This window comes from Trichoplusia ni, chromosome 9 (genome assembly GCF_003590095.1).
Source record: "Trichoplusia ni isolate ovarian cell line Hi5 chromosome 9, tn1, whole genome shotgun sequence".
NCBI lineage: Eukaryota > Metazoa > Arthropoda > Insecta > Lepidoptera > Noctuidae > Trichoplusia > Trichoplusia ni.
In genome coordinates, this window is record NC_039486.1 from 5,028,276 (window position 1) to 5,045,736 (window position 17,461).

The 17,461-nt window shown below is 32.2% G+C and overlaps 1 protein-coding gene across 1 annotated transcript in view; it reads left to right on the forward strand.

Annotated features, from left to right (window-relative positions):
• Positions 1 to 1,536: 1,536 nt before the first annotated feature.
• Positions 1,537 to 17,461, forward strand: part of LOC113497699 (ATP-binding cassette sub-family G member 1) — a 36,567-nt gene continuing 20,642 nt past the window's right edge. The window contains exons 1-2 of the mRNA XM_026877388.1: positions 1,537 to 1,692; positions 11,085 to 11,413. Coding sequence (XP_026733189.1) covers positions 11,272 to 11,413 — 142 coding nt within the window. The 5' untranslated portion in view covers positions 1,537 to 1,692; positions 11,085 to 11,271. The remainder of the gene's footprint in view (positions 1,693 to 11,084; positions 11,414 to 17,461) is intronic.

Here is a 17,461-nt window from a genome sequence, read left to right on the forward strand (position 1 = left end):
ATAGATTAAAAAATCTAAAAACGTTCCCAAGTTTTTAAAAGTCACTCCATTCAAATTTTATCAAAATCGGTCCAGCCATTTTTATGGTTGTAAATTGTTTTGTCATCGGGTTTGAAGCTACTTTGAAAAAATCAGCCTGGTAGCTGATCCGGAAGTGCCTCAAATTGAGTTGCAATAATCCAACAGGAACGACAAGCAAACAACCAAGAAAAGTGAGTGTAAAAGAACATGGGGAAAATGGACATTGTGTTTGATCAACCCGCTGATAAGTCCGTTTTATTTTATTATGGCAAAAAATACATGGGATTTAAATGACATAATAGTAAAACCCATACATCATTGAAGAAGGCAAATCTGGTGCCTATACATGCAAATCTATTCAGACTCTACTTAACCATGACCATAATTATCATTATAGGATTCCCTGGTTTGTAAATAGATTTCATTACATAACAGTAGGTGTTAAGTAAGAATAAGTATTTTCTCAAAATGAACATAAAACGAGCAAGCTTGCTATTTTTACTCATCACACTCACGGAAACAATTATTATGGATATGTATGTAAACAGGCCAGTTTAAAAGCCAGTGTTATCATGTACCGTTTATATTTTTGTAGAAAATTTCAGCCAAACCAAGTTTCGAAAGTTGGATTTTCGCCTGTTCAGTTGAATTTGGATGTACAAGACGAAGGTTCGTTCCCAACGCAGAAAGTTATAGAGCGACTGGCGATCTCTTCTTAAGATTAATTAAAAAAAAAACTTATGGAAAACAAAGCACCTACGCACTTCGTTGTTAATGTAAAAAAAACCTTTTTTCTCCGGCTTACACGGTTGATGTGTCAGATACATAAAATAATGTTAAGAGATGTGTCACCTACATTACATTACAACGCCAACTATAAAAAGTATGAGAATCAGAGCTCGTATTGTATCTCACAGTTTTGCAATAATAAATTACAATTGTAACGATGTCATCTCATTGATATTCCGTATACTAAGGAATATATATAGAAAGCAAAATATATCTTGACGCGAAATAAAAAGTTAGTGAATGATCAACATTAGTGTTTTATTTCTGCATGCATTTCTTCGACAAGGCGTGTCGAAGAAATGGATTTCTCGAAAAGGATTATCCTGCTTCCGACTCAGCCTTTCAGATTAAAACATTGTCCTCAATCAAATAACAGAAGCTGGAGATTAATAGCTATTATTAAAATTGACCTGCGATTCTCAGTATCTCACAAAAGAACAACAATTATAAGCTGAGCATTTTACAACAAGGATTTTTAATCAAAATATTCCTACGATTTCAGTGTCAGTCCCAGTATCAGACGATTCAATGAGATCATTCCTGGCACGCAATAAAATATCGTACGACGTACCTATTCGAGATCTCGTGAGATACGAGCATACATTATATAGTGAGATACGTAAATACGCCTGAAGGAAAAATTGTACGGACGCACGATAGTACGATCCGAACGAGTGTGAGTGTACTTACTTGTCAAAGATTGCTTTGCACAAATCCGTGCGACCGACTGCGGCCATTGCCGGCCAGTTGTGTGTAGGTGCGAGCGCGGAACGACCGTGTTTGCCGCGCGTTAAAATTTTAAACCGCGACGTGTAAAATATCGCGGTGTTTGTTTTTAATTGACTTTTATCTATTGGATGTTGTTTGTGGACAGTATTTAATGTAAGATTTTTGTATTATTCTTTATTTAATTTTATTTTTTTGTTGGTGGTAATTATTTTTAGATTGTGACATGAGTATTGGAAATGAGTGCATTATATCAGTATCGGTTGGACGGGTTAATTTTTAATTAACAAATATTAAAACATAATATTATTGTTATATACGTAGTGGTCAAATTAACAAAACCTGAAAAAGCGGATGGTTGCATAAATATAATAGACAACATGTAATTGTGTAAGCAGTAAAAGTGAAAAATAAAGATGATTCACTACCGTAAATAAATTTCTGTTACCCTCATGTCAATATTTGTTTAGGTAAATGTTACAAGCGAAAACACTTACTTATCACAATTTGTAAATTAAAACTTTCAACTTTCTACAAAGACAATCTTAGTTCTTTTTTTATTTAACTGTCAGATTGTTTGTTTCGAAAATATGGGTACTTTCACGTGTCCATTGAATGCCAAATAGCATTATTTTATTTTCTTTTCATTTCATTTAAGATATAAATTTCTTTATCTGTACAGTTTATTGTTATAACTTATTTCATCAGTTAATTTGACGACAGATGAAACATAAATCCAGTAAATACAACATGAATTAAAAAGAAAACATATTTCTCTTACGTCCATTATCTGTTTAAAAAACATAACAATTTTAATTAACTACTATCAGTGGGTCATAACTAACAATCCTTGATGGCAATAAATTACCGCGAAAAAAAAGATAAAAAAAAACACTTTAAAAGTAAAATAAAGCCGAAAATATTTTAATTCTGACATGTGTGACTGATAGCTATTTTTCTACACAGTTTCTTTATTTTAAAACAAATTGCATGAGTGTAACAAGTAAGTGTAAACGTTACAATCCAACAATAATATTATGAAGAGCTAAATAGTGATCATAATTTTTGACTAGTTTAACTAATTAATTAGCAATGGTTATGGTTATGTTAGGTGCCAAGTTATTTTGGAAAAAGGTATTTTTTTAAGGTTTACTTTTATCTAAGCCTTCTGTCTGAACGTGACTTGGGACAGTTTATGATAGTTGGTATTAGTTACGATCGACATCGAAGCGACTTCGTCCGCGTGGTTATCAAAATACAAAGTCATAATGTGTTTTAAACATGATTTAATTAGATAAAATTTGTATTTTTTAAAGACGTTAGTTAAACATGTATTTTTGTTTCATTGACGTGATATAAATTGTACTTTAGGTCCTTAAATTACTTATTACGTGTAAAAAAAAACAAATATTTTTTGTAGTCAACCTTAATTGAAGGTATTTTATTTAGTTTTGAACCTAAAAATAGTTTCGCATAAATACTAAATAGCTGCACTTACAAACCAGAGGCTAGTCAAAGATCAATATTCCTTTTTACTAATTGAAATGAATTGCGACGTACTAATGTGCTAATTAAATCGTTTAACGACATAGGCATAATTATATTGTTAAGACCCGTTTAGGATGATACAAAAAACTAAATCCAGACATTCTTTAACATGGCTTTTTTATAATTATTTATTCCTTTTTTGAATAACTATTCAGGCAAGACAAAACTTTTAACTTCTTAATTTATCGATTTTAGATCAACATACTAAAATAAAAGGAAAAAATTAGAAGAATGCATTTCTAAACTCTTCTAAATTATTCATAATTTACATAAATAAGGTTCATTGTTGACATAATATTTATTTTAATCTTTACTTACAATTGTATAGAATTAAGTGTTTCTATAAGTACACAGCAAAACCACAGATCACATGAAAAAGAAAAAAGTTCTGTTTAAATTCGTACCTACATAATTCAATTAAGTTAACTTCGAGTATTAATTAATTAATTCATGAATAATGCAAAACTATCTACCGCTACCGACAAAGGTCGAGTGAAATAAGAAACAACAAAATTTCTGACATACCTGCCTTAGTACAGGTACCTAAATACTTTGTAAATAATTTGCCCGATCGCTGAAAAATATTTTATACATATACAGTATGTATAAGAAACCCTGTCTTATACTTGAAGGACATATAAATGACTTACCAGACGCAGTCAAAAATTATTGAAAAAGTCTAGGTCTTTATTTAACTGCAATTTCATTAATATATATAATTTACTGATTCGTAGACGCAATTATACTTAGCCATACTGATTGCCACATGAACTTGGGTGTTCTAGGTAAATCAAATATTGACTTGACTACAGTCAATGAGTTCAACAATTCCTTGAAACGGCCAGTTACAAAATTACACAGAAATATTTACCTTTTAAACAGTCTTTGAACTGATAATGATATTTAATTAATTCGCAAGCGATTGTTTTATCGGCTGACACTGTTGTTAATTAATTCAGCGACATTGACTGACTTTAAATAAATAATTATAATTACAGATTCATTGTGTCTTCGTTTTACATTTAAGTACTGTTATTATATTGAGTGGAAAGTGATAATATGTGTCGTGGTATAAAATGAGTTTTGTTTAAAAAATAAAACACCTTTTGTAAACCATGATTATTTTTTCAAATGTTCGTTGTGTTTATAAAACAGCAGCCTTTGTATTCAACTGTAACGGTCATTATTTATTAAAGACCGCTTTTCAACCACTATTGAATAAAAGGTCCACACTTTCTAGCTACTCATTAGGTTTTCTTAATTATATAAAGATTTTCTCCAAACCTCTTTGGAGAATAACATATGATTACTTAACATAATATAATGTTGTGTTTTTTTACTATTTTGTGTGTACATAAATTATAAAAAAACCTTAATAATTTAATTGTCACACGATTTGATAGAGTTGCTTATGAACAACAAAAACCTTCCTGAAACAGAGTAACTTCAAAAAATGTTACTTGTTTAGTTCTCTTGTCTATAACCGAGGGAGCTACCAGTTAATACTTCGGTTACCAAGGGAATGAGGAAAATGCATCTGTCTTTCATAGACCGTCATCTTGTCACATCTTATGGCTCGACAGTAAAATCTTTTAACCTTAATCGGATGTGTCATTCAGAACCTAGTTTCTATACTTCCGCTTCGTCTATTGACACTAAGTGTACGGTGAGCAACGAAAATCGATAAATATTAACAGATTTCCGAATTCCGGAGATTGTGAAACACAACTAAGAATTTTTTTAAGACTTTCCCGCCCTAAAATATTCAATTCAAGCAAATATCTGAGTGTATTTACAGTGCCTTGTAATTCTGGCACTATTGTTGAACTTTTGTTGCTGACTGTACTAAAACAGTCGTTGTTTGGAATGTTCATGCGTTTGTACTTCCGCGAGATTCCACATGAGGATCATAATTTACTGAAAATATTGGCCTTCGGACTTCAGTTTGTCGGTATAACAAATTAGATTTTTTCGTAAAGCCTTGAATTGTTTTCTTTTCCCAAATGGAAAAAAAAACTCTATTTCAAATAATTATAAGCATAATTACTGGAATTAAACTCAGCTGAAAATGAATAAACTACCTATAGTACTGACAGAATTAGTTCGAAAACCTTTTTCAATAAAGACCTCATTTCTTTCTCTAATTTATCTCAATTGCCAGTAAATAAATGATTTCAATAGTCAATACACATGTATATACATCTGTCTGTCTGTCCCGCTAGTCACACGAGGTTTAATCTAGCTTAGTTCTGCGTGCGGAGAGTGACCTCAACCTTAAGTCTGAAGGCCGCATATAAATCAATAGGATTGATAGAGCGTCGAGACCGCGACGTAGAAAGTCAGTGGGATAGTGAACTTGGTATCTATTATTAAATGCTGCAACGGTTTACTAACGCGTATTTATCGAGAGTGCCAGACTAGTTTCGGATCCTTGTTCATGAGCTGACGCGACGGGGTCACGAGTCGAACTGGTGTCTATAGTTGCCGGTATTCCCGCATGCCTGATGACCTACTTGCATCGTGATAGTTCCGTGATGTATTATTATATTTGTAACGTGTATAATGTAGTGGGTGAAATCGAAGCTGTCAGAGTCGGGTCTCAAAATAATTTTAAACTTGAAGTCTTGGAATAAATTAATGAAGGAACGTAGTGAGGTAATATAGGTGCATATTTTTGCATAACGAAGAATCTTTGCCGCGGATCAAGGTTTTCCTAATTTGTAGACGAAAGCATCGTTTTTTTTAACGCCATTAAGCGTATAAATAAAGTGCTAGGTACGTTTTGTCGACATTAAATAGTTTCTTTTTTGTTTCCATTACAAAGAGTTTTCGGTACATGTTTATTAATGTTAATTATAATTTGGTATAAAATATTACGTAATTCTATTATGTACTAGTTTTTGTATTACGAGTAAAAACTAACGAAGATTTCTAAAAGGATTTGTAATTACATAATTTTTGAATTAACTTACGTTGCAGAAAATAAGTTTTTTTAGTTTTTATATCGATTTATCCAAAAAAGCCGGACATACTTAATTTAATTGAATTTTTTTTTTTGGGATGCTTGCGTTTTTTCTTGACACATTTTTTGATCGGTAAACAAAATTTGATCATCATTAGGATATACAGATTAAAATACAAAACATCTAAATTATAAATTAGTTTTAAAGTATCAAGTACATTTAAAACTATTTAAGAATAATAAATTAAATTTTAAGTAGTAAGTCACTCAATATATGTAACAAATCATATATTTATTATACGACTGTATTGTTCTCATACATTATAGGTACAGCAAGTCGTTAAAGCAACCTAAACAGTTCCATTAAGAGTCGCTTAATATTGATTGGAATCAATTAAGTGTATGGCGCAGTGTGGACAGTTCAATAAATAGTTTTATTGTTGAGTCACATTGAATTAGTAACATCATATGCAATGATAGGTACAAATGCATTGATGCAATGTTCTAAACATTGAATTTTCATTATTATAAGTTTTAAAAATGTTACCATAAATTAATTTGTTGCACTATAATAATATTACGTTTTATAATGTCCTTTTTAAATTTAGACGGTATTGGTACTTGGCTTCATATTTTTCGGTCAGTGTACTCTATTTTTAAATCACCATGAAAAAAAATAACAAAGAGAATTTCTGTGTGATCTCGTTTTGTTAACAACTTATATTAATTGGACTGGAGGGGGAAACTAAATACCCTAGTAACAGTAAAGAAAATGATTAGTTTTTAACAACTTCTAAATGATACCGTAACAATTAAAATCAAGATGATTTTCTTATAATGTAACCATGTGAATTGAATTGCGTTACGATTAACTTCATCGTAATTATTTGATACTAATTGTTCCTGAGTTCACATTCTTTTCATTGTACATAGGATATTCTTACTATCGTCATCAAATTATAAAAAAATCATCCTATTGTCATGTTATAGTGTAATATTGTGAAATTCTGCAGAGGAATCACACAGACACTATTGATATTCCGGACCAAATGTTTGGAACAAACTTTTGTTAATCTTACAAATGTTTGTCCAAGACTTGTTGGACTGAAAGCGCTGTCCTAGTGTACTATTATCACTGTCTCGAATCCCGAACATTAAGTCTCAGACGTACTCATCGCGCACGCGTAGATTAAGACTAGACTCCCATAGATTCTTGACTTAAATTTGATACAATATGCTTTACTAGACATGCCTTTAGTACGTATAGCCTATTTTTAGCTTTATTATTTCAAGAGAACACAGCTGCATTGAAGCCAACGCAAACACTTGCAATATAACGCACGCACGAATCTTAAAGTACCGTGTGCAATTTCAAATACCATTTGAAAACCATATGCTGCGATAGCCTAAACGAAATGCAACACTATTTCCTAAAGCACAAGGTTTAAAATTCCTTGGAATGTTTTATCAAAACCGTTTAATTTTTATTGGAAGTGATTTCATTACAACCATTGCAATTACCATCATTCGATGAACGTTGGAAACGTTTCAGTTTTATATCAAGTTTTCACCAGCTATAATTTGGATTGAATTGTCTATCCTGTATTTTTAAGGTAAATCAAAAATACATTATAAATAAAAAATACATTTATTTAATATTCGCTGATTAATAAAGTTTAAAATTTTCTACTTTTTCATTTTTTTGTCAAGTGTACCTACCACCATTCTAACGCTTCACATCCTGTTTCACATACTTCGCAGTTTAAGCGTTCATGACTCATGAACTTTCTAAGTTTACATAAGAGCTCTTTTGATAAACTGTCGAGATTACTCATTGCAGGTAAAATATATAATCTCGTAGAAACTAAGAAAAATAAATGCGATAAACTTTTATTCTTGATTGATTAATTAATACAAAAAAAATGGGGAAAGTTGCACTTATTTATTCTTCCTTCTTTAGGCTGTAGTAATACTTCATTGAAATCTCTTATAAATTGGTTATTTTCATAATTCAGTTCGACTTCCACCATAAAAACAGACTTTTTCACTGTGACCTCGAAACAGCTGAACTTGGCCAAAAATCTTTAAGAGGTATTCTTGAAGCGGCTGTGAGAGCGAGAAATCAGAATTTAAGGAGAAATCTCTCTTCGATAAATGTCACAGCAAAATCAACCTTACTTAGTGGGTTGAAGAGCAGTGTTAAAAACCTCTCCACAGTCTTTAAAAGTAAGACTGATGCAGATGTAAAGTCAAAACCCTGGCCCTATCAAAATATCTTTTAAATAAATAAAAAAATAATATGTCTGTTAATTTGTCATAAAATATGAATGCGTCAATGTAATACGGAATGATAACATTATCCGAACAAGTCTGTCATGAGCGTAGTCATATGTTTTTTTCTGATAGTATTAAATGTAGGTACAGTCGACCATCGCGTGATTCGTAAGGGACTAACATTGTTAATAGTTAATACGTTACAGATTATAACGACTAAATATGTGTGGAATCTTATCAAAGCATATATTATGATGTATGACGGATAATAGATTTAAAACTATAAATCTATTCTGTCCGAAAGTACTTACACGTACACACAAATTCTCAATTCTAATATCCCAGGCGTTTAGTAGACATCTAGTTAACAGGTGTTAATTGAGAGAGCCGAAAATATGTTTACTGGTAAATGGTTTTTCCTTCTATGGAAATTTCATAGGTCGTACAAGTCAGGTATACTAATATATAATTTCCATGAATGGTAGGTTAAATCACAGTTGGATTTCCCGGAACATCTCATTACGTTTGCAGATTCATTTTAACTTTATAAGTGTTACTTAGAGAGTAACACAGCGCGCACGATACATAATTACAACACATTATAGTTAAAACAAAAATAGAAGAAATACCACGAGCAATAGCAAAATGTAACAAAAGACGAAATAATAGAACACGTGCAATCGTACATTCGCTGTCAAATTCTTATTATGTTCTCCTCTTAAAAGCTTGTCTAACAATTCATTGCGTATAGAATAAAGTGTACTTATTAGTAGATACTCCAAACTCGGTCTAGCCAGTCACATCAGGGCTCACGCTAGGAAGTGAATTGCCAATGGTCGCCGTTATCGAAAACAATAAGGAGGACTATATATATATGTATATATACTTATTACGAAATGTGCAAAGAGTTCGTAATAAAAACTTAGATTAATCATATAATAAACATTAAATTAGCAGCTTTATATTAATAAATAGGCTGAACAAACTGTCACAAACAAACGTATACTTCGATATATTGACGCATGTAGAGATAATGTCTGATGCCACGGAAGTTCCTTGACCTGAAATCCAATTTTTTTGACATTAGATTACTTTGTGTGCCGCATTTTAAGTGACTAAAATTATGATTACAGATGTTTTTAATCATCTGTGCGCGCTGTTTGATGTATGCGTGCAATTGACAGCGATTCTTACCAATGGAGCTTAATTTGTGTGACAGTGACACTCTAACGAAAGCTGTACACAACGTCACTGTATATTTATAAGGGGTACCCACACATAATGACATGCGCAAAGATGAGTTTAATTGAGTATACTCGCTCTGATTCACGTTTAACGGAAAGAGGGCGTATTTCAGGTTACAGTGTAAATTAGAGCTTGTATTTTAGTACTGTTACTCATAATTTTGAAAAAAAAACTTTTGTTTCGTCTAACTGTGATAGACGAGATTAACAGCCAGTGATTGCTCTCGACAGGTGATATCCAATTTTGAAATTAATCAGCACTTCAGAAATCAGATTCAGAATTAGATTTATTTTTCTTATAAAACAACAATTTTGAATTGAACTAGCATTAGTCATAAAGTTATGTCTTTGTAGAATTTTATCGTATTAATAAAAATAATTAAAGTAAAAAATGAAAATTACAAACTCGAATTAGAATTTACTGTAAATAATATTTTGCTGTTGGATTTTCTGATCTTTGGTCATAGGTATAGGTACTCGTAGATAATTTTGCAATACCTTGCCTAGCAGTTTATCAAATTCCATTAAAACATTGCTCCATATTTTTTTATAATTTGTGGTACAAGCAACATTGAACAAACATGCACTGCCACAGAAATTAGACCTAGATAAAAATAATGTAGAATAACGAACGATTTAATTAGTTAGGCCGTTATCAAATCCGAGTTATAGCAACAGAAGCATTCGCGGAAGTTCCCTTAACATTAGTATTGATAACAACTAAATAAATACCCTGGAACTGTATTCCAATATTGCGATGTCACTCAAGGATAAATATGAGTAAACAAAGCAGTGTATTGATAAGAACAAATTACAAATATTCCACTATTGTTAAGGCCGATCGAAGGCCGAAAACCCACAAAAACTATTCCGATTTTGATACCAACGTATTTACAGAGATAGTTATCAGACCATCGAAATTAGTGATTATTTTGTTAGAAATATGAATCTATAAATGCCATTTTTTTCGTTATTTATTAGATTATTGTAACTATCGCCATAACTATTTAGTAATCTGTGCTATCGCATTGGAAATAATATTTAAGGTCGACGCCAGTTTATTGGCAATCAGTAAGTTGATTAGATTTTCACTGTTAAGAGCCCATGAGACTATCAGATTTGACACAAACACTTCAACGTGTTTAATTGTTTTCTTAATGGTACTAAAATGTTTTACCGTTAGCATTTCGTTTATTTAAAAAGATTGACTTAATGTTCTGTATAAAAATGACTAATGTAAAAATGGAAACAAGTGTTCAGTGTTATTACCTACTTTAAATAATATGCAAACAATGAGATAGATGCGTCATAGGTATGCGTAGGTAAAGGAATTACTAAAAAATAAAACAATACAAAAAGTTTGGTATCTCTTAACACTAACTTGCGGTTTGACTCATTGGTCACACAAACTGATTGACAGAGTGTCAATCACACGTCTTAAAATAGATTCAGTATAAATAGACAGCTTACCTATACAGGCTGTAGTACTTCATACTCATTACAATATTTCTCTTCCGCAGATACGCGCCAATGGATAATTCCCGATTCAAACTTACGCTTGGAACGTCAACTTAGGCTGCCCTTCCGAAATAAAGCTATTAGTGTGAGCGAGACAGAAATATTTCGAAAGTGAGGACAATATCCGTGATTCTGTGCATAGTGCATCGGTGAAAGTGTTTGAGCAGTTCTGTTTGTGGTGATACGAAGATGACGCCCGGTGCGGAAGAGTTATCTATAATGGGGGGCAATAATAATGTGGTCCCCCTCTTGCCCAGGGCTACAGTAGAACTGGAATTCAGGAACATCAATTGTTCTGTGAACACATTTGTGCCGAATAAGCTGCGAATTGGTAAGTCTTTTTCTACTACCTGACGCGGAGTTAACTTTTTCTATGCGTCATATGACGTCACATTTTTTGTCCCCTTCAGAAATGACGATCGAAGTTCGTTTGTCTACCTTGACATTTGTTATGAAAGCCCAAATTACAATACAATGAGTTAATTAACGAAACGTTTGAATTTATTTTTTGTAAGCTTAAAGACTCGATATTAATATTAACAGTTTAAGGTAAATGTACGATTTCAATTTAACTTTCTACTGGTTTTCGTTTACCGGTTGAATTTCTCAGAATCTTCGTCTTATAGCGGAAATAATACTTACGTGCTTGTTTTGGTAGAACAGATGACCGACACTCTGACGGTTATTTTTGGCGAAAGTAGTTCAGGCTCGCGACGAATATAACTGGCTTACAGTATGAAAAAAACAATTGGCTAGAAAATTGTTTATAACATGAGATAATTATTTCTGTAAGTTCCGAATCATGGTTAAATTTCTCCATATGATTTTAGAATATCTTAGTACTAATATCCAATGATTTTTAACGATATAGGACATAATACTGTTCAACTTTTATCTCTGCCTGGAGACATAACTTTGCACACATTTATATACATACTAGCTGTTGCCCGCGACTTCGTCCACGTGGTTAGAAAACCCTCAAAGATGAATAATTTTTCCAGTATTTTCCACATTTGACATTGTATCTTCGCTCCTATTAGTCGCAGCGTGATGTTATATAACCTATAGCCTTCCTTGATAAATTGTCTATTCAACACAAAAATATTTTTTCAATTCGAACCAGTAGTTCCTGAGATTAGTGCGTTCAAACAAACAAACTCTTCTGACCCAACCGGAGTCCTTAATCATCACTAATGATCAACTGATGATTCATCAGTTTATAATAAAGATACATGCATATACATTTGGAAATATGAAGTATACCGATAACATATATGAAAACAACACACTCCAAACAATCTTATCTTTATCTGATTACTAGTTGTTGCCCGCGACTTCGCCCGCGAATAAAGATATAAGTTAGGAATTTTTGAATAATTTTCGCGGTTTTTGCCACATTTTCCATTGTATCTTCGCTCCTTTTAGTTGCAGGGTGATGTTATATAGCCTAAAACCTTCCTCGATGAATGGTCTATTGAACACAAAAATACTTTTCAATTGGAACCAGTAGTTCCTGAGATTAGAGCGATTAAACAAGCAAACTCTTCAGCTTTATAACATTAGTATAGATTTCCAACGCACGTTAACGAATCCTATGCAATTTGGTTTCGGCCAAGATTCGATTATCTTCCAATAGTTACGTCAACTAACAGCTGTAACAAACCGGTAACGTTACACGTCTCTATGTTACTGCATTTCTAGGTCATTATTGAAGATAGATTTATAAACACCTAACATCGGTGTCAAGGGTCCTATTAACTTATATAAGTGTTGAATTGCTATTTACATAAGTTATAAATCTTCAACTTGTGTCTGTGAAACATTTATTTGAATAGACTTATTATTTACGATGGATACGAATAGATCTATGTGTAACATAAACATTAATTTCCTCAGTAGAACTAAGGAAATTAAATTAATTTATATAAGACACAGAATATAGCAAGTCCATCATTTGTTGAGAATTCTTATTAAAGTATTGCACAAAGCATTCAATAATATAGAAATCTTTCTTCTATCGTCATAGTTGATTCGTTTCATAATTAAAGTTGTTTGAAAACAAGGCCTTAGTATTTTACAAAGACAATTAAACGCAAGATTTTAGGATGTTAACACGTCGCCGTTGAATAACATTACATAAACGATGCTGTTCCACTTCTCTTCTTATGTAACACGATTGGCATAAAAACCCAGATATGAAAATATTCTATGAATAAAATCTTAACATTTACTTTTATACTAGCTTTCTCCCGCGGCTTCTCCCGCGTGTACCATCTGATACCATGTTACATCAAAATTTTACAAGGCGTTTAAGAGAACATAAACAAACATACACACATAAACTCAAACTTTTGTCTTTATATTATTAATGGGATGATAGAGATATTGTGGCATGATTCATAGGATATTCTTTACCTGAAGGTACATACATTATGTTTAACCCTGAACGGACACAACTTTGAGTTACTCTTTTCCGTCTATCATAATTTAACGAAGGCTTCAAAGTTAAAACTAAGGTCTTTTTAATACTTCGAACATCGATCATAATTAAACAAACAATGATATGATTGCACATTGTTCCCAGGCACTTATCCACCGGATGCGGTTTATTTTACAAAGTAATTCAGCGATAATAATGCAATCAAACCATTATTTTAATGAGCATTTGCTTACAAATTCAATTAACACGTCAGGGACTACAAATGTAATTTTCCCTGCCTAAAATTAGGCAACAAATAAAACTGTCTTCGAAAATATTAGGTGAAGGTCAGAATGTCGTAAAAAAATGTATTTATGTAAATAGTATTTAGGAAGGAATTGATATTTTTTGATTATGCAAATTATACATAAATTTACTACAGACTCTCAGTCTCGAAAGTGTTCATCTGACTCATTTATTGTGTAATTTAATTTAAATTTTCCTCATTTTAGCATAATTTGAATAATTAAAGCTTAACACATGGCACTGGGTTTTGAGATCAACGAATTCTACTGTCATATTGAATTTATAATATTTATGGAATATATGCAAGCTAAATTATTTAGTTATTATGTAATTTCAACGCGTAAATATTTTTGCCCTAAAAAAGTCACAATAATAACATGCACTACAATCCAGACACTTTGGAAATAATTCGCTTGCCGATTTTAAAAAGTAACCGTAATTTATTTTACCGCCTTGACAACGAGTCGTCAAGACGACGTGGCTGCTAATTTGGCCAGCAACCAAAATAAAGCTGCATTCATCGAGACTCTAGCCAAGTTAGTCAATTTTTGAACGAATCGAATAATTCATTTCTGATTTCACTACCAAGGCAATTTTAATGCCAACGTTCAGTAATATTTGCTATTTAACCGTATAGCTATGCTGTTATATTCACAAAACTCAAATAAATAATAATTATTGAAGTTGATTTTACGATTGAATCATCCTTTCTCGATTGGATGTTAAATCCTAAACATTCTTTAAACGTATAAATACGTTAAAAGCGTGACTCCAAAAGCGATATCAAATGCTTATAACCAAACTCAATAAAATCAACCATTTGTCGAACACTGATCACACCTGGTACCCAATTCCAATATTTGTAGTTGCGAAGAATGAATAAAAATTGGATTAAGCATTTAGCCAACACAATAATTTATTGGAAATTCATTGTATTGACCGTGAGTGTTCCGCGCCTACTGAACTTTGCACGAAGTACTGAGACCGAACCCGCAGCAAGTCACACAGTGGTCATCGGAGTGACGACCTGTACCTCTCTATCTGTGCACTGTTTATTTTCTTTGCAATTAGACATTTTAAAATTGGGTTAGACATGAGTTGACTACACTCAAATGTTGTTCTTTTAGATAACCTAAGATTGGACTCAAAATGAGGTCATTGGTCTTTATTTTTTATTGTAAATTGCAATGTTTGCGACGCAATAATTATCTCTTATATATTGTTTCAGTTTATATGAGGATATAAGACATATATTAAATTAACTGTAGGTGGGAATAAAGTGTTTATTTTGAATATCATTTTGAGGTATTTTATGTACTTGTATCTCTGAAATGTATTTAAATTAACCTCAAGGTAATTAAAGGAATAAAACGAATATTTACTCCACGGGTACATACTTTATAATTACCAAAAACATCTTATCTGAATGTAATTTTTGTTTGTAGGGTCGTGTGTCTTTCATAAAAGCAATTTCACATTAACAATAACTACCATCGAACCAGTGCCCGTTTCGAGTCAATATTATTTGCTGTTCTGTGGCATCTTGGTCATTCATTACCTTCCAAAAGTTTCGAGGTTCGGGAGCAATTTCGTAGAATAATAATAATAAAAAGTAAAAATAGATAACATCAACACCAAATCCCGAAGACTCAATTTAGTTACGTTTTAACACGTTTTAAATGTCTTACCACATACTGATGAATTGCAATCAATGTTAAGCGTTCTGCGGTCAGCAGTAAATACCAAGTATTCAAGCCAGTTTGCACATCAGATCCAGATGTCCCTTACCATCTTGCCAAATAACCCGAAACTTGTTTAATACATAAATCATTTCCTCATTTTGAACCTTATGTGTTAAGTCACAGCGTTGCAAGAATCTTACGAGAACTTTCTTCGAAACTTGTTTGTCATTAGAACTTACATAACTAAGTCATTAGTCTATGTTGGAAGTTCGATCGTTGTTCCGTACGCAACGTACAGTTATATCCACACAGAATAACTATTATGTAACTATTGACAGATTGATATATGGACAAATGTTATGTACATATTTTCTCTTGAGAACTTTAAATGCTTCCATCCTTTAGTTTACGTTCATCTTCCTTACCTGAAGTTCAAATTATTTTATGTTTGTACCTGAAAGTTTAAAATTTAAACAATCTTCAAAGTAATTTTTATTGAAACAAAACAACTCCAACCTACCCACATTAGTAGTTGCAACATCACTCATCATCGTCAGTAGACGTAATAAAAAGTTAAGGACATTTGTAATTAAGGACGAACACACTTACATCTAATTACCACGTATTTTGAACCGCAGGAAATACAATTGTAAATTGTTTCTTTCGACATTAATTTGTTTCAATTATTTGGAGATTTCCTTTATTGCCATTGTAACCGCGTAACATACCGAGTAACCCCAATACTAGTCAGGTCAATTGCTCTCTCATTGGTAGGATCTCTCCCACTGTAAGAACACTTAGGAGGAACTTACCACACAGTATGTATGTTACAGCTGGATAAAGGCATTTTTCATGTAGAGAACGAAGATGAACTTCGATTTAGCGATTTCAAAATTCCAATTGTTTCCAATTGTCAAATTCAAATTCCAATTGCCCCAGTTTTTAACTTCTACTCACTCTGGACCGGGGTCTGTTAATAAGCTTCCAAATTGTGTTCTGTCTGACTGTTTTCCAGCCAGGGATGAAAATTAAATTCGTTTGTGAATTGATTTAAATAATGTTTATTTTACAGGCAATATAAGCATTATTGTTATAACCTACCTACGTATAAATAGGTTTTAGAAATAACCGTTAGTTGAACTTACTCACAAGTATTTCTTGTCGTCTAACAATGAACTATTAGGGTTAATGCAATCTCGCTGGCATGACGACCTTGTTATGTTTTCGTAACACGCATGGCCAGTGATGGACAAAAAAATAATTGGTTGCCTATAAAATGGGCCCATACAAAGATATAGATAGAAATACTTCAACATTGTTTTAGTAGGTTTGCTTTGTAGATGATTTTATTACATTTTATTCAAGATATCATCCAAACTATTCACAGTTTTATACCCCTTAATCCCAATTTTTCTTCGTCCAAGATAAAGTTTTTACATAAATAATTATGAAATCGTTACTCAGTCTTTAAACGAGTTTTCAAACTTACGAAATTTATAAAACTGGTTGCATTAAAGGATTGTTTTCGTTAACATACATCGAACAATGACCAAATCGATCCGAAATCGTAAATCATGCGAAATATATATTTTACTTAAATTTAATAAGCGAAGTCTTGTTACCTTTTATTCATAACAAATCTGCAATTAACCTGCTTGCTACCTGTTTACCCGCTGAAAAATAACCTGACTTAAATTATTTAACGCTAATCATAAAAAATAAGTTAAAGAAATGTAGAAGTCACATCATTTTGTGTCATTCAATTTCGTCATCGCCAACTTGCCCCACTTTCAAATCATGCAAAAGATGTAATCTAAACAACAATCCACATGTGATAGAGGTCAACAAACGTACTTAACTACTTACCCAAATTCTTACGTTCGATGTTTGCACAATTTCATAACTTCAACATGCATTCGTGACACGCCTAGGTACGGCCAGCAACAAAAATCGCTGAATTTTGCAAATTTAG